We start from the raw sequence: 19,693 nt of genomic DNA on the forward strand, positions 1-19,693 counted from the left end.
TCTCTTTTAAATAGACACGTCTACAATACATTGATGGAATATTTTAGTGTTTGTAATTAAGCTGCCCCTCAAGCCCATTTTTTCTAGAGAAAATTACTAGTTTGCTGGTTGCATTTGTTAAACTAAAGTGAGTTGTTCTAACATTTAATGTTATTGTAGAGGCCATTCATCTTCACTCACGGCATAAAACATCATCTGTAGAGGATGATTCCCTTTTTCAGGAAGTGTTGAGAACAAATGCTTTGAAATTAGTGTTTTTCATAAGTCACATTAACTTTTTAGAGGAAAACACGACAGACTTGAGCTACGCACAGCTCTCTCTGGCATCAATGATTGGCCCTCCAGCCAGGAGTGAACAAAAGCTGCTTAACACAGCTTTAGGGGAAATTGTAGCTTTTTTATGCAGAACACAGCTGCAACATGTCCCTTTAAAAAAAAACCACATTGGCTGCTGTTTCTGTACTTGATGTGTGTGAGTAAGTTCAGTGCCCTGAATGGTATAATGGCTACACACAGCCAAGCTGATTACGCTAGCATGTAATTGTTTTAGCGGATGAATGTGGCACATTTAGGCATCTGGAAATTGTATTTGAGTAAAATCCAGGAAGTAAACAATTATTTCCCTGATATTTCTGTAGAAATTTACAAGAATTAAACATTATGTCTAAATTTTGTTGTAGACACAAAAGCTGTCTATGTTCAGGTGTTATCTTAGAAGAGACGCTTCTTTCTCCAAAAAAATCTAAAAACCATTACATCATCCCTAGTTTTTTTTTTTTTGTATGCAAGACTCTTATATTATAAAAGGGTTAAAGATCTGCCTGTTTTTCAGAGTAGTCCTGTTTCTCTCACTGGGACTGGATGTGCTCTCTTCATCCTCTGAAATGGGAGCTGGCTCGGAGTTTGTCTGCCTGGCTGTGTGTTTCCTGGACAGTTGCCTTCTGTATCTCTGCTTCTGTCTCCTGAACCCCAGTCGGCCTCGGCAGATGGCCGCTCACACTGAGCCTGGTTCTGCTGGAGGTTTCTTCCTGTTAAAAGGGAGTTTTTCCTCTCCACTGTCGCTACAAGCATGCTTAGTGTGACGGATTACCTTCGGGTCAATGAGTCGATGCAATCAACTGGTTTTCCTTAGATAGAAACTTTGAATCAATTTGACTGTATGATCTGTTGAACTGTAAAGTGCCTTGAGATTATGTGTGTTGTGAATTGGCGCTATATAAATAAACTGAATTGAATTGAATTATAATAACAAAAATATGAAAAAGTTTAACCTAAATTTAACCTGCCATCGTCCCCACTGCTAACTTTGTAAAACATAGTAAACAAGCCTTTATACTCAAGCTCATCACACCACACCAATATGAATATGAAAAACCACAACATCCAAATTTTTAAAAGCATTCTGTAAATAATGCATTATTTTTTTATAATTTCTTTTAAAGAAGATAAAGGTTATAAAAATGTTTATGTGAATATCTTAACATGAACATGTGCATATTAGTAATTGTATACATTAAACTACTGGGCAGCATATACCAACTTAGGAAATTAAAACATAAAGATTTAGCATTAAATACACCAGGATAAGCAACAAATATAGCTTCTTAGTCCAAAAGTGATATATAACTCCTAAAGACATCTAGATGCAAGAAAATCAAAAAGGGAAGGGGTTCTATATGTTCTAGCTTCCAAAGAATAAGTCGGTTCTTTCTGACTTCTGCGCTTTCTGAGCATGCTTCTCGAAGGACTCCACATCACAGCAAAGAGGAGCACAGCCAGATGCACTCTATATTGGGAGTTGGTCTGATTTACTGTCAGACTGATGAAAAAAAAACATGAGCCATTTAACACAGCCTAAACATGAATTTGTTGCCACTGTATTGGATCCTGCAGCACGAAGCCAGTTAAGCTAGATGCACATTTCAAATTTTGACAAAGAAACTGAATAATGAAACTGCGTCTTTAAGCTTTTTGTCACCTCTCGTTTCTCCAATCACTGCATAGGTAGAGCCAAAATAACAACCAAGATGGATTGATTTTACAAAACAGAATTTAAAATGATTCAGTTGAAACAGAATCAGTTTGATAAAAGGTGGGCGGAGGGGGAAACAATGCAGTGATCTATCTGGACAATACCTGAACAACAGTCTTAAAGGGCAAATTTCCTGTCAAAATCTTAAAGCTGTTTTGCCTTTCTGCCCTTTAAATGAGACTGGAGTCACAACACAAAACAAAAAGTCAGATAGATTTGTCTTTTTCCAATTCGGAAAACAGGAAGGCTTACTGCCCCGCAAAAATAGATCCCCTATGCATAACTCTAAAGTAAAACCGAGTACTAATTATTCTTACAGTCAAGTGAGTCCTTCAATGAGGGGTGGAGGAGGCCTCTGGGTGATCCGTGGTACAGATTCAGCCTACAGGATAAAGCAGAACAGAACTTAAGTGCAGGTCTGCAGGTTTCAGTAGATCTGACTATCTTCATTTAGCATTTGACCTATTTTTAAGAGCATTTCACTGATTTGATGATTAGAAAAAGCAGGTGAAAATATTTATAGGTTACCTTTGAGTTACTTCTCTGCATAATTAACCTTCAAACTTCTTATAATCCATCTCTAGAACATGTATTGAGATCTTTGAAACCCACCGCATAGTAAATTCCTACCCTGCTCTTATTGCAGATGGTAAAAAGCAGGTTCATATGCTGCGATGCAACGGTAACGTAGGTTAGAGTACAAGGCAGGGAACCAATTTAGTCTGTTTGTGGTGAAATGGGCGCTTTGACCAAACCGCCGTCTGATAGCAGACATCCCAAGTCTCCCGGAAGTTCCGGGAGTCTCCCTGATATAGATAGTTGTTCCCGAATGCCCGCGAGTCGGATACATTATCCCGGATTTTACACTCTGAGAGGTGGTGTTTTTTTAACGCGAGTGAGAGCGGGCAGGCAATAATTCATGCATGTGCGGATAAGAACTACTTCGATTGCGCAGACAACTAGAGAGCGCAGGGTGTGGGGAGGAGGTTACTTGTGAAACCTGTGCCCAAGTCTGTCCAAAGCGATGCTCTGTTCAACCAGTGTTTCAGGCGACTGGTTGATCAGAGAGCTGATTGGATCAGCCCGATAAGTTTCTCTGGGTTACTCTCTGACAGTCACCTAGTTACCACTCAAAGCTGTGCATCCTGTGAAACAGCAGAGGGTGAACGCTCGAGTAAAAAACTAAATATAGGACTAATTTTACAGCAGAATATACTAAAGTATATCCAAGTCTAGTGAAGGTGAGGAACAGTGGCAGATCTAGACCAAATTTACCAGGGGGCCAGGAGGGGGCCAGCGTGTTTTCATGGGGGCACCGAAAAGGATGAAATAAGAAAACAGGGCAAGAGATTTAAATATATTAAGAGAGCTGCATGAACGGAAATTTCGTTTCAATTAGGGTCGATAGAAATTCTATTTCTTATGAGGTCAATATACATTTATAATTTAGGAATTTTACATATTTTTGACTTAATTTAAGTTAAAACTACTGTTTTCTATAAAATTTGAATTAGAACTCAAGAAAAACTGTTAAATTCATCTGTAAAAATGTGAACTTTTTTTTTATTTGTTGTGAAAAAAAAAACATTTAGCAGATGATAACTGGGATCCTATCTCAGTACCACTGAAGCTATCACCTTATTGTTTTTGAATAATTAATAAAACAGAATTTGTAAAGAAAAAGAATGAAGTAGTTCCAAAGGACCTATCAGCAACCATTTCTGTTCCAGCGCATATCATCTCTAGACTTTCTGGCCCCCGTTTGCCCCCGTCTAGAACCGGCAAAGGTGAGGAATGATGACACCGTGGAGAGGTGCACTGTATGCTGAAGTCCCATGAAAAACAGAAAGCACAACCGATGTTCAAGGCTACAAAGTTGAAAGTATTGAAAAATAAAAGACCAATACTGTTCTGTTTTGTGTTTAAGAAATTACTGTTAGTTAATAAATAGTTGTTGAGAAGTTGCTGGCCTTAAGTGTGTATGTATGGGGTACGGTGCGAGTCCGTTCTACCCGGGGGGGTTAAGCATCTCCCTGAAATGAGTTTTTGGAACTTGGGATGTCTGTGATGGGGTGGATCTAAGGTTGGTTTGTCTAATTGGGAGACTGACTGAAGAGGCAGCAGAATGACAGGAGGGACTATAAAAAGCAGAATCCTATCAAAAACTATTGTAAACAGAAACCAACATGGCTCACAGAATCAGACAGCAAGACAATGGAAACCATGATAAAAACAAAACAAGTACGACATAAAGACTCTCGCTTCTTTTAAAAACTATTAGTAGAAAAAATATGAAGCTAATCACTATGAATGAGCGCGAAAGAGTGTGAATCACGCTTCTACAATGAGATGTCTATCATTTTTGTTTTACACTAAGAACTGTCAGAAACTTCACTTGTAGTTCAACAAAAAATGCAGAGGCAGTAAACATTATTAGGTCTACAAAAACAGGATTATATTTTAGCTGTTTTTCATATTTTATTTCCTTCAGGAAAACCAAGAATCACCCTATTTCTGTTTGTTCCAACTCCTCCGCTGACCTCTTTCAGTGATCTTATATGGCCTACCACTTCATAGACCAGTATCTATTGTCCACAATCCCTTTAACTTTGCTACCTTACCTCAAACAATCGACTGGGATGTTTGGAAGTGAGAAAAATTCATGACTGTACCCATTTCACAGGTGAGATCCCATTACAGAACCAAGCTAGATTTCACTGAGCTCCTGAGAATAACCCATTCTTTCCAAGATGTTTGTAAAAGCAGCCATACATTCCATGGATGTGATTAGAACCCCTGAATTCAATCATCTGGATGGGTGAATGAATACCTTAGGCAATAGTTTTACCACTTTCTTACTTCTTAGCAACTAAAGCCTTTTCTCAGCAAATAAAGTTATTCTTCTGTTTTGATAAAGAAAGAAAGGGTTTCATAAAGCACAAATTGTGGTGTTTTTTTATCCAGATGTGGAGTCCAATTCAGACTGGCTGTAAATCTTAGAAACTGAGCTAAAAATGATCAAAAGCAGCCCCAATTCCCTTAAAGAATGTGAAATATCATTTTAGTTCCACACAATTAAAAAGCTAAAGGGGAAACCGAGGTGGGGTCGCTGCGGCGCTTCTCATTAGATGGTCTGGCTGAATTGGCCTTTTTAACACATTTTGGACGTGTTGAGCTGAGCTGCACTGAGACAGAAGAGATCACTGGACTCCAGCTGTGGATAGTTTTAGCAGAAGCACCGACACTTCTGGATGCAGCAGCTTCCGAAAGGATCGCTGAGCGACCAGATGCTGATGGAGCGAACTGTTGAATAGGAGCTTATAGAACAGCTTCTTTTTAAAGCGAACCTTCTGCTGATAATAATCCAGATGCAAATTATATATCATTAACCAGCTGGCGTCTGTGGTAATATCTTCTCATAGCGCTTGGACCAGATACCCAGATAAGGCCGTATTAATGATGTTAAAGTCATGAGGGCAGCTTAGATCAGATTTTAAATCCATGTTTATCAACCCCATCCTCTAAACAGAGCAGCTATTTCTTAGTTAACTTTAAAACATGGGCCATGATCAAAGTTAAGCGATAAGCTTAAGGCATGAATCATAATAAAAGCTTCATCTAATAGCCTAAGAATTCCCATACTGTTGGCTGCATGGCGCTTCAGGACTTTAGTTATTAACCTTCGCATTATTAAATGTTGTCATATAATTAAACTCGGCACCACAGCAGACTGAGGTGGCTTTAAAACAGAAAGCGTTTCTGTCACGTATGCATAAATACAACAACTTTTCTACAATAAATAAAGAAAGACGCACATTATGAGACCAAACAAGCTGACTGGTGAGAACAACATCTATCTGCTTCATTAGAAATACACCTGTCCTTCACGTCCTAATGAGAAGGCTCGTTAATCCCTGTATGTTGTAATTAAGAGTGCAGTAATCACCTTCTGCCTCCATCGGTGCTTGGACCCTCTGGCCTGTTGGTGAAAAGCTCCAGGATAGTGAAGCCTTTCCCCAAAGCCAGATTGGAGCTGTCTGGTTTGGGGCACAAAGACGCGAACTCCACGATGGCCAGAGTGCCGGGCAACAGCAAGGATGTATGGAGGTACAGCACCTGGGGAGGGACACATGGAGCACAAAAAGAGACGAGAGAAGCTCAGAAAGATGATCTGATCTGTTAAATAAACTGGGTTTTACCTCCTGTCTAAGAACTTACATTTTAATTAATTCTGCAACTAAACAGAGGAACAGTACAGTTTTATCCATCCCTTTTATTTATCATAAAATCATAAGGTAATTACCATACAGTGCGAAAGTTAGCTCTACCTCCTCACCGGTGTTAAGGTAAAAGTTGGTGTATCGTAAAAGGAAGTGCTAATTATGACAGTAAACATTTTTACATTAGCTTTATGTTAAAATTGCAGATAGTAGGAGGTTAAAGCGTGGTTTAAAGCTGCAGGGGCAGCTTCCTCCTCCATGTTCTGTCCTCTGTGTGTCTGACAAAACCTCAGGAGCAGTGAGAGCAAACAAGCAGGAGGTGGAAGAGCTGAAAGGCACAGTGAGATTCTTGCAAACTGAATAGATACAAAGGAACACCCGCATGTCGGGGTCATTACAGATAAAGGAAGAAAAGAAACTGTACAGAGGAAGCGGTTTATTTTATAAAATAACAAAACAAAAGAAGCTCGGAAATTTCTAAGACTTATTTGTGCCCAAGTATTATGAAACTTGCAATGTCTAGGATGTTGAAATGTTATTCATTTTTCATGAATCCTCATTTGTTTGACAATTAAATACATTTTTAACTGGAATATAAGTAAATTTGCACTTTAAACTCGGAGGATCTGAGTCTTTAAAATAAATTTCTCACCTTCCACAAAGGATTTTCTTGTTTTGTGTAAAGTAAGGCACTTGAACCTGAAAACAAACTTAATCTAATTTTAAGCTTTAAAACATAAAAGGCTCAATGTAAAAAAATATTATATTTGTTTGCGAATTTCAGAGATTTCTACTTTGAAATTTACTACATTTAGGTCCCAAACGTGTCTTCATTAGCTTTTCCTCCAAACGACCAAAAAAAAAAAAAAAAAAAAAAGCATCTTTGGATTAAAAAGCATTATAGCTTTGTTTTAATAAATAAAGCATCCATGCTTTTGTGATATTTGCATAATATAATAGTACCAGAAAGGTTTGGTCTAGAAGGCCACATATGTTGCTCTATAACATTAAAGTCCTTATCTTCATTATTGTTGCTGTTACAGAGGAGTGGATTTGATTAGCCAAGGGTCCTGTTATATTGTTTACCTGAGGAGGATATATTGCATTTTAGAAATAAAGGAAACAAGTTAGATCAGGCAAATGAGAATGAAGGAAGGGAACAAAAACAAACAAAAACTCCTAGTTCTCCTGGGGTCTGAGTGAGAGTAACCAAACCGATGAAAGAATCAAGATAAAGATGACGTAAAATAACAAATAATAATAAAACTAATTATGACCAATAAACAGCATGATGAAAATTACATGAGGGAAATTACCAATAAACAAGTACAGATGGTGCTCTGTCCCAAGGTGTTTAGTTTGGCTTGAAGCATCAACTGTTGCTGTCATCCAAACAGTGCGGGGACATTCAAAATAAAAATATTATACCCATGTAGCGTTTGGAAGGTAATTCCAAATATCCTGAGGACGGTGCAAATCCAGCATTAGAATAACCTGAAAGCTGATGTGACTAACCTGCAGGGACATTGTTCTGATCAATTTCGTGTGCAAGAGAAAAACAAGTGATCCTTGCAACTCTAGCCGATTGATTTATCTCCATTCCAGTCATGTAGCTCACCACTTCATTAGGAGTATCCTTTTCTTAGAAAGATGAATTAATTAATTTTCAGCCAGCTGTTGCGCTGCTTTTGAGATGGCGGACAAAACAACACGATCACTGATCTCTCCCTGCTGGCGAGGAATCTAAAATAAAAATAAATTCATTCAGGAGGTGGATGCGCTGTGTTGTTCTGACCTGTTATTTCCATATCAACTCAGAGAGGATAAACCCTTTTGGGAGCCTTTTTGTACTTCACGCCAGGTAGATGCAATTGTATGCGGGCTCTGATGTGCTCAAATTGAAAATAATAGCCTCGCTGTGCCAAAGCCTCCCTGTTTTACACAGCACAGAGGCCTGAATACCATAAAGAGACCCATAAATTCTGTCTGATCCATGGAGCACAACTCATGTTATTTTTTCTAAATCATAAAGAATAACATGATGACATCGTCGGAAAATAAAGAAGTCAATTTGAGCCACAGTAATATACAAACTAATTTTCCAGGCCCTTTTGATCAGAGCCTGATTATCTTCAGATGAAAAGGCCAATATATCCACTTTTAAAAGCTCTACAGATGTTTCCTTTTTGGTCATTTAACACATTCTCTTATAGACAGTGTGTTATAACTAATAGTTTCACAAAACATACAAGTAAAAGAGGAAATTATAAATGGTTGAAATTCTTCAAACAGTCTTTGAGGGGATTTTTGTCAATTATTTACCTCTTCAGCATATTTCCGTGCTATAAAATATTATTATCTATACCAAATAAGCCTGACATAAAAGCTGTAGGAATGTTTAATCAAACTCGTCGCCTTAAAAAACACAAACATGTGTGTTTGATAATGACTAAGTTCATTAGATTTTGAAAGGAAACCATGTTAGTATTCATAACAACAAAATCAAGGACATCATTTTAGATGAATCTTTTTGGGACTCTACTGTATGGACTGATTTAGGAGGGAGGTCCAACATCTAATTTCATGCATATCAGTGATCTATGAACTGTTTTATGTATGCAGTTGCTTTTTATAAAATCTATATGGCTTTTAATTTGTTTTGAATATTGCTTCTGTATGCATTGGTTTAGTTTTTGCTTGAGATCATTCCGATTCATGCACCAACATAAGATCTGAAAGGCTGGTGCAGTAAACCCTTCTTAAAGCCACCTCTGTTGGTCGCAAATCAACCTCAATTGAGGTCATATCTTGGCCAACCAATGGTCCCTTATGTCCCTAAAGATTATAGTGGAAGTGAGAAATATCCTTACAACTGTAAAGAAAGAAGGTTAAGTGGCTGCAAACCAATCCTAAACAATCCTTTCTAACTACACATTTAGCGGAGGAATCAAGGTGTAAATGTTATCAAATGTTTTGTTACACATGCTGGACAAACTTCTCTACCTTAGTCTCTGGGGATTGTCCCATGATTCCTTGAGTTAGTTTAGATCCAGCTTTATGAACCCAACCTATTCTGCCAAGGTGTTTTACGCAATAGTTGTTTTTTTTCTTGCATCATCCTTAAAATGTTCTGGTGGATGTTTTTTCTTTAGAAAGTGCTTCTGTTGTGTTTGTGACCCATAACTGTACTTTTATTCCCAGGTGTTTAAGATGGAAAGCAACATAATTTTTGAGTGGGGCTCTGCTGGAGATCTCTTTTTATCATAAGATATTTTTTTTCTACACTATACCTTCATATGATCCCTATTCATGCCAATTGCTAATTAATCTAGCTATTTTATAGCTGTACAGTTTACTATGTAAAGTCTTGTGGACTCTAAAATGAAGCTTTTGAGTATTTCTATACAATGCAACCACCTGCAAAGATGGGACAACCTCTCCAACAAACTCTGATCTTTGCTATTTCACACTTGCTCTGTCCAAAATGAAGAACCCCAGGTTGTTTGGTATAACAGACAATGGTACAATCTCTTGCCTAACATCCCTATTAGTTAGTCTTTACATTCTGCAGATTAGTATTGCTTTGTAATTGTATCGTCATTAAATTCATCTTTATTAAATTCAGCTCGGTTAAACAATGTCCAAAAGCTGCTTTAGATAAAAGATTTGGAATTTGCATCTTGGATGACTGGGTTACATAAGTCCCTAAATGAAGCTGCTCATCAAACCATTTCATCATAAGAAGGAGAGAAGAGTCTTTAGCCAAGTGTCAGGTTTCCACCACTGCGGCGGAAGCCGATAAAAAGCCATAATCAATGCAGAGACATTTGACTTGGTAATGAAAGCAGATTGTCTCCTTCAGTGCTCGGGACAAAAGTGTAATGCTTGATGGTTCTAAATGGTGTTTAGTCTACTTTGAAAAAGGCTTTCAGAATAACTCTTTGCCTTTTCAAACAAACTCTCCTAACAGTGGTAACATCTGATTGCAACACAAAGAATTATTCATCCTTCAGTTGTCTGATCATAAATGTATTTGAGGGGTATTTACAGTTGATGGGTTTAAAAACAGCATTCGTTAAACAGTAAACTGTGGAGCATTGGCTTACTTTGCATGACAATAACATTCAAATCTCTATGTATTGAATTTAATTTATGTAAAAACAGATTATATCACAGTGGGATTGGATTACACTGTATGGAATTAGTAACTGTTTTATATGCATGTATATATGATCAGGCTATTGTTAGCAGATTAAATCTCAATTTCGATGAACCCCGAAAGCAAACTTTCTGCTGTGTCATCCAATCTATTTTGCCAAAGTCATAAAATGCCAAAAAGCAGGACTTTGTAAAAACTAATGAAGCTAAAACTTTTTCCCATTTTGCCTTTTTAAAACCAAATATTTGTGAGCTTTATTGGAATTGCATTAACTGACCAAGACAAAGAAGTTCATGCATGTGAGGTACATAAAAAGCCTCTGAGTCAGTACTATGCAGAACGATATTTAACTCCAATCACAGCAGGAAAACTTTTAGCTTCCCTTCCAGCTTTGCACATCTAAACACTGAATTGTTTTGCCCATTTCAACCATGCAAAATGTACCAGGCTATTTTTTTCATGTCCCTGACCTGAGTTAATGTCTTGCTTAGGGCAGAGTACAGTGTCAGTTTTCCTCCCTATATTTTGGGCATGTAGGCCAAAGGTAACATTTTGTTCTCATCTAAGATGTGAATCTCTGCACCTTGAGAGCTGTCTGTTGGCTTCGTTTTGATAAATGCACTGCTTGCTAAGCCTGCCAGTTAAGAATGACGGCTATGTCTTGTTAGGTTTGCAGTTGTGCTATTTTCTTTCCATGTCTGGATGATGGACTGAACAGTAGAGACTACCCCTCTTCCTAAATTTGCTGTGTATCCTGCTGTGTTCCCCAGCTCTCACTATGTTGTTTGTTCACTAGTGTTCTGCCTCTATGAAGCCTTTGCAGAACTGCTGGATTTATACTGCAATCAAATTACAGACAATTTGCCTCCAAGTACCTAATAGAAGCATTATGAATGCAGTTAATTGCACTAGAGTTAATGTAGATGTCAGACTGAAAAGGACTGACAAAAATCCTCCAATAATTCAGTTAGAGTCATTTCACTTTCGCATTAACCACACGATCCAGTGACTGTTCAATGAAATTATTTAATCAATATTCAGTATTTTGTACTAAATGATAAAGTTTGGCAACCTTAATGTAATTCTTTTGGGGCAGCTTCCAAGATAAGAAGGTGATTAAAGAAAAACAGATCTTTATATTTTGCATTAAAAATTTGTGCTGAACTAAAGTCAATTTGATCATCTAAGGCTCCATGTTCAGGCCATTTCACCTCTAATACCAACGAGTTCTTAACTGAGCTGAACAATGAGCTAATACTGTGATCTCTTGTGAGATTTTCTTTAGAAAAACAGCTTGCATCTGCACCAATGCCAGGGTACATCTGGCCTAATGAGAGGTTATACTTTTAAGTAACTCCCACCAAAGAGGCAATTGATTCGTGCAGGGGTAAATATATAACTGTTATTATGTTAATAGGAGATGGAGGGGGAGCAATATGGTGGTAAATAAGACGTCATTAACATGGAGGCAGGTTCTATGAAGTCACTGTCAACAAGCAACCTGTCAGCAGCTTTTTTTTAGCTTTATGCAAATATCCGTTTGTGGATGACAGAGGACTTATCTGTGACAAGCAAGAGGCAAATGGAAGCCTGATGCAGCAGCAATGTGTGAATTTAAAGCACAACAACGCAGATTAGGTAATATATGGACCTTTTATGGCTGAGGCAGATACGGTTCTGAGTCATTAGGATGTAGTTGTTCCTCTTCTTAACTGTAATAATGCATTTCCTTAAGGTTTAACATCACTTTATAGTCTCACATCAAAGTAAAGTGGTTTTATGTGATATACATGGAGAAATAAAATGCCTTTTCTTGGAAATGTGTACTACAGTATCCGTCTTTTGGTGCCAAACAATGCATTTAGGACAATTTCACAAAGCTATAACGCCCCAGAGATGAGCATTGAAAAGCTGTTTGCAAAATGTTCTAAATGATCAAAGTTAAAAGTAATTTCAAAATCTGGTTCCAATTGCCTCCAAGCTAAAAAATGACTCATCAATTGTTATGCCAAACACCGGTCAGCAGAAATATAAAGAGGTTAAAATGGCATTTCAAAGGTTTTTTATGAGCAACAGAGATCCCCATCTTCTATATAACAGTTAAAAGACTCTCGACACATGCATTAAATGGGAAGGTTGGGATAAAACAAAAACAAATTATGAATATTTGAAACCGCACTATGTGTGTATTGGTAGCCCCAGGGAAATGACTATGACATACCAAGACTATTTCAAATTCTGCAATAAACTGACAATACTAGATTATTGGGTCTTTATTGAGACAAAAACTGCTCACAAGACACAAAGTCAACCTTCTTTAATGGCAATCTGAGTTTCTGGAGCTATAATCTATAGAAAACATGGGCAAACAAGAAGAGTTTATCAAAGAGGTGGCGGAATCTAGATGGTATTACGACAAAAGCGAACGATGATAGATCCCCTTTCTGTTTCCTACATCATTGTGTTACGACCCAAGGCCTTTCCTGAGTCCTTAACATTCCTGCGTGGAGCTTCTAATTGGTGCTGATTGGAAGTGAAGGCAGCTGGCCAGACTGACGTCAGCTCTATCTTAAGGAGCACCAATCTTCCTCACCTGGACGCCCAAACCGAGCTCCAAAGCCCAAGCTCCGCTCCAGCCCAAGTCAGATGATCATCCCTGGCTGGTAGCAGATCAGCTCAGACCGGACCAGCTTGGAGGAGCTCAGCTCGTTCTCTGCCACCTACTTCTCTCTTTCCCTCTCCTCTCCAACCATTTATGTTTTTTGTTAAATAAATCCCACTTTAAGTTATACCCATGCATTGCTTCCCTTTAATTTGCTGTGGTCCAAAAGCCGGGCCATAACAATTGTTTTATATTTATTGGAGAGGACTAAATACTGATACACTGGGGATTGTTGACAGGAAGGATACCAATATTGATCCCACCAGTGATCTATGAGTAACAATTGTTTCTTAAATATTTTTTTCCCTCTAAATTAATGCAAAAAAAGATAACCTTTTTTTTTTTTCAGTTTTTTAAAGGGGAACGCAGTTTTTTTTTTACATTGGCCCCTTGATTTTATGTTATTACATCATGTTCTACTCACCCATATGAGTTTTGTGTCTTTAGGAGCTGTTCTGAAGATATTCCATTAGGTTATATCCAAGTAACGTCTTCCTATGGGCAACGACTTGAAGGCACAAACTAAACTGTTCATAATGTATCATTTATGGTACGCTAGCATTCATAACATGTAGGCGAATCACTGTCCCGCAGACATCCGCGGTTATATTTTTTCTATTTATATCTTTTAAAAACAAAGCGGCGTGTGTATGACGTCATCCACTTACACCGGCTACCATTCACTTTTCCTGTCCGCTGAACTGCTGCTAGTTTTACTCACATGCCTGGAGGATGTCTAGTGCCACTACCACAGATGATCTCGCTCTTGAAATGGAATTGAACGAATCAGATTAGCTAGCTAAATGAATAGAAGGGGTAGAGCGTAGCCGCCTCTGGCCCGGGCTGCTTGTCACAACTCCAGTCCGGCGCACGGATGACATCATACACACGCCGCTTTGTTTTTAAAAATATATAAATATAAAAAATATAAGCGCGGATGTCTGGGGGACAGTGATTCGCCTACATGTTATGAATGCTGAGGTCCCATAAAGAATAAATTATGAACAGTTTAGCTTGTCCCTTCTAGTCGTTGCCCATACAAAGACGTTACTTGGATATAACCTAACGGAATATCTTCAGAACAGCTCCAAATGGCACAAAACTCATATGGGTAAGTAGAACATGATCTATTGACTTAAAATCAAGGGCCCAATGTAAAAAAAAAAAAAAAAAAAAAAAAAAAAAAACGGTGTTCCCCTTTAAGTATGAGATTTACCCACTGCTGAAAAAACTGAGTCAATTTTAATGCTTTTCAAAGATCTTTAAGTGTGCGTCAATGTGGGGACACAAACTACTCTATAAGGCTACAAAAACTACAAAAAATAAAAAACATTTTGCATTTAGGATTTTAATATATGTTTCATCCAGAACTTCTTAAGTAGCATAGCTTTAACTTTCCTTTTCCCACTAGCTATCAGATAATTAATCAGTTAATAGAAATATAGAAAAGTGAAAAGATTTATCAATTGGCAGAATAACTGTTAGTTGCAGCCTTACCTCCACATGTGCTCATAAGTTCCTGCTTGATAACTTTTAAGAGTAAAGCATCTCAATAGACTCCACTATGGGACTCCGCTGCCAAGAATTCAAGTTGTTCAACTCAACTGAAAGATTAAGAAGTCAAGCAAACAAATGCTTTTGGCAGATTCTTGGCTGCATTGCTGTGATATCATAGGCTCTATATGAAGATCTTTGATACAAGTTTGGCAGCTGGATGATGGCGAGGGAAAAAAAAGGAGGAGAGATTCGGCGAGTCATTTTACAGGCACAGAACCAGTGGGTATCAGCATTACAAATTCTTTTGGTGTGAAATTTTCTGACAGTCACAAGCAGAGTAGAGATGAGAGATGGCAGAGTAAATGATAGAGAGGCAAAGAAAAATGACAAGAATCTAGCCTTCGAGCTCTTTATGACCAATGTGTCATTGGACTGCAGCTAGACAAAAGACTGGTATGCATACAGTACGTATGACAGGTGAGTCAAAGAGACTTTCAACAAGACACCCTCACAGGCACAAAACTTTGGGCAGCATGACATTTTTTTTTTTTTTCAAAACTACTGGCTGCTTCATTGTAAACATTATTTGCCCACTGTATATTAACACACCACTTGGAACCCTTCAGATATGCTGGAGATATCTAAAGCAACCAATAAGACACGACCCGATATCAGCAAAGGGATGCTTGGAGTTATTTTGATTGATTATTATGAAAAACGTTACAGGCACACCCTGTAACTTTTGGCCTCTAGGGGGGGATAGACCTGTAACTTTCACATCTAGCACCGCAGCACTGTCGCAAATAAAAACAGTCAGGCGGCCAGTAGGGGTGTAAATAATAATGCATCGATCCAACAGCCGACGATCCGATGCATCGATACGTCCACAAGAGTATCGATTCATGTTTTTTTTTTTTTTTTAAGAGCGGGGAGATCCAGGTGGAAAAAGGGTCCCAGCTTTCTGGCGCACCTCGCTCTTATAGCGGATCAAACCTCACGAGTTGTTTACCGCAATTTCGGTCATAAACACAAAACAAGCCGGCCTCCTGTCTGCAGCACTGTCTACGGTCAGCTACAATTTGGGAGAGGTGCAACGGAGCGTCTGTGGAGGGGGCGGGGACGTCTGGAGCAGAGGTATTGAATTGCACTCATTGCACTGATTTTGTGCATTATTTTTTTGTAGTATTTTTTTGATGCAAGACCTTTCAGAATCTATAACGCAGGGGTATTATTATTTTTCAGTGAATGAGGTTTTAATAGGAATAGGTGGAGTGACACTTTTCTACTTCTGTTATTTGGTGTTGTTTCTCAAACAAAATACATAACGATATTACAGCTTTCATTGATTTATTTCAAATTTGAAACATTGTCTAGCCTGTAAGGTGTAAAAAAAAAAAGAAAAAAAAGAAACAATTAATCGGATCGAATCGGATCGTGGTGTATTCTTGAGAATCGAAAATAATCGAATCGTTGGGTCAGGAAATCAATACTGAATCGAATCGCCACAATGGGTGTGATTTACACCCCTAGCGGCCAGCCTCTTGTGTCTTTTGATTGGGGACCACACTAGGTGTCTCGGTTCAGCTCGGAGGGTCTTAGAAGGGATGTTTGCCTGGTAGCAAGGAGAAAAGGCTGGTAAAAATGTAAGCGTAAAGGAAATGAAAAGACTTAGCAACGGTGGCATAGAAACCAATGTGTTGCATGTACGGAAAATAAAAAAATCTTCTTAAAAAACCTTTCTTAAATTCCTTCACACAAACTTGGTGCCATTTAAAACACCAACACACTGCAGTCACAGCTATTTGAATAAAAAAATCATTGAAAGACAATGGTTGAACATTGTTAGTGGAGAATATGCAATTCGGATACACTTTCTCAAGCTTATATCTATTTCATTCTGAAAAAATAAGAGGAGTCTGGAAAATTTTAAAAGATGGATAAAGGCTTGCAGCCGACCTCATGAACATTTAAAGGCAACAGTGATCAACGCAACCACAAGCTCTTCTGTATGAAGTTAAAAAGAAGCAAATCTCTAAAGCTTCTATTTTTTAGTACATCGTATGCTTGCTGGTTAAATAAAAGATTGATGTTTCTGTTATATATGATGCAACTTCTTGTAAAATACGTCTGGTCTTTACTTGCTATAATCAGTTAATACCAAAGCAATTTCATGTTTTATAGGTTGTGTAATCTGACTCATTGAACACAGCTTTTTTTCTTTTACAGCTGAAGTGACTTTGTGACCCTAATCATTCTTCCATTAGCTGCAGAAAATTTGCTTTTTTATTGCTTTAATGTCAGATTATTAAAAAAAATCATAAGGCAAAAATGCCTCTCCAAATGCCCCAATTAGAAGGATAATCACTTAAGACTTTAGACTAAAGCTGCACGTTGTTTCAAATGCTGTTGTCACAACGATTTCAGTATGTGTCATTTCACCATTCAAATACGATAATGTATTTGACAAGTCTGATGGACAGCTGTTATTTTGAGCCTATTATGTAGATTTTGTGTCCAAGACAGTAAAGCTCTGTGAAAAGGGTGATCACTTTGATGATGGCACGAAAAGGGCAAGTTTAGATTGAGAAAATAAAAAGCAATAATGAAAATAGGTATCGATATAATTGTTGTAGTATTCATTCTAGTTCTTAAAATGATGATTAAGATCTTCAATATTCATTAACTCAACACTTCAAAAATATGAAAAAAATATCAAAGTCTATTTTTGAGCTGCTATAAGGTGTTTCTTAAAGCTTAATTAGCTGGTCTCTCTGTAAGGGTGATCTATGGGGTTAAATGAAAGTGAACAGTTTATTAAAAGGTTCAGTTTATAAAAAAAACAACAACAGGAAACTGTCCAAAAAGTAAAAAAAAAAAAAAAAATAAGGATGATAGTCTTAAAATGTAGATATTTTGAAATGCCTAAAACCTTATCATGCAGACCATGGCACAAAAAAATAATAGTTCAGGCTAAGCTGTCAAAAACTCTTTAAAAAGAAGATATAAATTATTTTTGAACAACGGCCTAAAAGGGGCCTAAGAAAGAAAGAAGAAGAAAAACAGAAAAACATATATTCCTCTTCAAATAAGATTATATACACTTTGTCCTGATATAGTTTACTTTGTTTGATTGTAGCAGACATAAGAATCCTCTCGCAGCTTTAGCTCCTGCTTGAACTCCATATGTTCATATTGTACTCAGAGAGCTGCTCATCTCTTAGCCCTCCTGGCATACAACATTTCTTTAGCTTTTTCACACTTGAGCTTGAACTTTTTCCTCTTTCTTTTTGCATGCTAATTCATTTAGTCTAGGAGTTTAATGAAAATGGCACAACAGAGTTCATTTAGCTTTTCCTTCTGCAGCAAAGCACCATAACTCGCCTCCCAGATGGCAAAAGTTCAAATTCACTGTTCAACACATGAGGGCTGCCTGTAGCCTGTTCTTTTTACTCATTGTGGATATTTGCACTATCCTACCTCTAGTATTTTTGTTATCCCAAAGACAGAAATAAAATATAGTAAGCCAACAGGGCGTGATAATTAATTGCAAAGCCTTTATATGGAACCAGAGTGAGCTACAGGCAGAGAAATTGTAAAGTCATAGTACGTGACTAGGCCCCTTAAATAGATATCAGCACCACCACTGGCTCCAGTTCCTAAAAAAGAAAAAAAAGGGAATATATAGTATAAGGGAATTCAGCAAACAAAGGAAAGTGTTGTGTAAGCACAAATATTAAAACCCTTTTCCCCTTGCTGCGCTTCATTTTTGTCTCAGTGCCCCTTATGTCCCAAGTTTTCCATCTGAATAGAGCAAAACTCCACAGAACCCACAGTTTTGCCAACAACAAACCTAAAAGCTTGCTGCGTAAAGCCTTACTTTGTCACAGAGGTTTTGGTCTCCTGACATTTCTTAAATCCTGAGTGAAATTTTCCTCAGACTTTAGGTGCCGCCTGCACGCTGGAGGTGCATCACAATGATGCAGGAATGCGCGAAATATACAACAATGAGGGGGGGAAAAAAGAAAAAGAAACAGAGTCTCCGTGCCAGACTTCAGACACAAAGAGGCGAAGATGGAATTGACACGTCAAAGCCAGGAACAACAAAGTACAAGACAGCCAAACAGGCGGCGCAGACCCCAGGGAGAGCTGATAGCAGAAATATTGGGACGAGCTCTCTGTGTGGCTGCCTTGTGTGTGTGTGCGTCCTAGATCCGTGCGTCTTGATGCCACGGAGAGAGGGACATGAAGAGAGAAGATGGAGAAAGAACAGTCAAGCACAAAGCAAGCATGAACACCCAACACACACACAGCTAAAACCTCCTTGAGGCTCTCATCTCTCTCCGTCACCTCAGCAGTAACTCTTGTGGCCCTTCAGTTCCTTTGATTGTGCACACACACACACCCACAGTATATAGCTGTGTATTACGGGGATGTGCCACTCTACTGTGTAAAGCCGTTAAGCAGCAGCTGCTCCACGATATGTTTGGTCCCCGCGGTACTGAAATATCGATCAGCTCTCAAGCAAGCCGTGCAAGTCTTCGACCCCCATCGTACCCACGTATAAGTGGAGAGTATATCTCTTAGCGTGCAATGCACGCTGGGAGAAGGAATTAGGCACAGAGGTAGGCTGGAGATGGCTGCCTGCTGCCATGGAAGCTCCTATGACCATCAATCATACGACCTTTTGCGCAGATGGTTTTCATGCTCGGGGAAGCGCCATGAATTGTAAAGGAAAAGGGAAGAGAAAGGAGGACGTACTTGGATTCGATCTGGGTTGAAGATTTACAGATGAGACATTTTTCTGAGCACTTAGCAGCTCTGACGCTTCCAAAGTATTTTGGGCCAGTGAGCTCTGACACGGAACAAAAAGAAGTCCATAAATTTCATGAAAAGATGAAAAAATGAAACGGCTACCTTTTCTAATAAGATGAATTCCATGACCGACCCAGTTATTTCTCTCCCTTGATTGGAAGTGATGTTTTATTGGATGCTATCTGCTTTCACCTACAGGGAATTCCAGTACACAGCTCATGCACAAAGATGATGTTTTGATCATTTAGACTAAAGACGCAGAATAAATCAACTCACTACTGCCAACACATCCCTGTGTTTAAGACTGTGCT

General features: G+C 38.3%; 1 protein-coding gene across 1 annotated transcript in view; it reads right to left on the minus strand.

Moving 5' to 3' along the window:
• nphp4 (nephronophthisis 4) overlaps window positions 1–19,693 on the minus strand; it is a 259,600-nt gene that overhangs the window by 223,568 nt on the left and 16,339 nt on the right. Inside the window, exons 3-4 of the mRNA XM_038267561.1 lie at window positions 5,979–6,148; window positions 2,350–2,414 (exon numbers count right to left, since the gene is read on the minus strand). Of these exons, the coding sequence (XP_038123489.1) occupies window positions 2,350–2,414; window positions 5,979–6,148 (235 nt within the window). The remainder of the gene's footprint in view (window positions 1–2,349; window positions 2,415–5,978; window positions 6,149–19,693) is intronic.

Source organism: Cyprinodon tularosa, unplaced genomic scaffold (genome assembly GCF_016077235.1).
Source record: "Cyprinodon tularosa strain WSP-4 unplaced genomic scaffold, ASM1607723v1 ctg677, whole genome shotgun sequence".
Classification (NCBI taxonomy): Eukaryota; Metazoa; Chordata; class Actinopteri; order Cyprinodontiformes; family Cyprinodontidae; genus Cyprinodon; species Cyprinodon tularosa.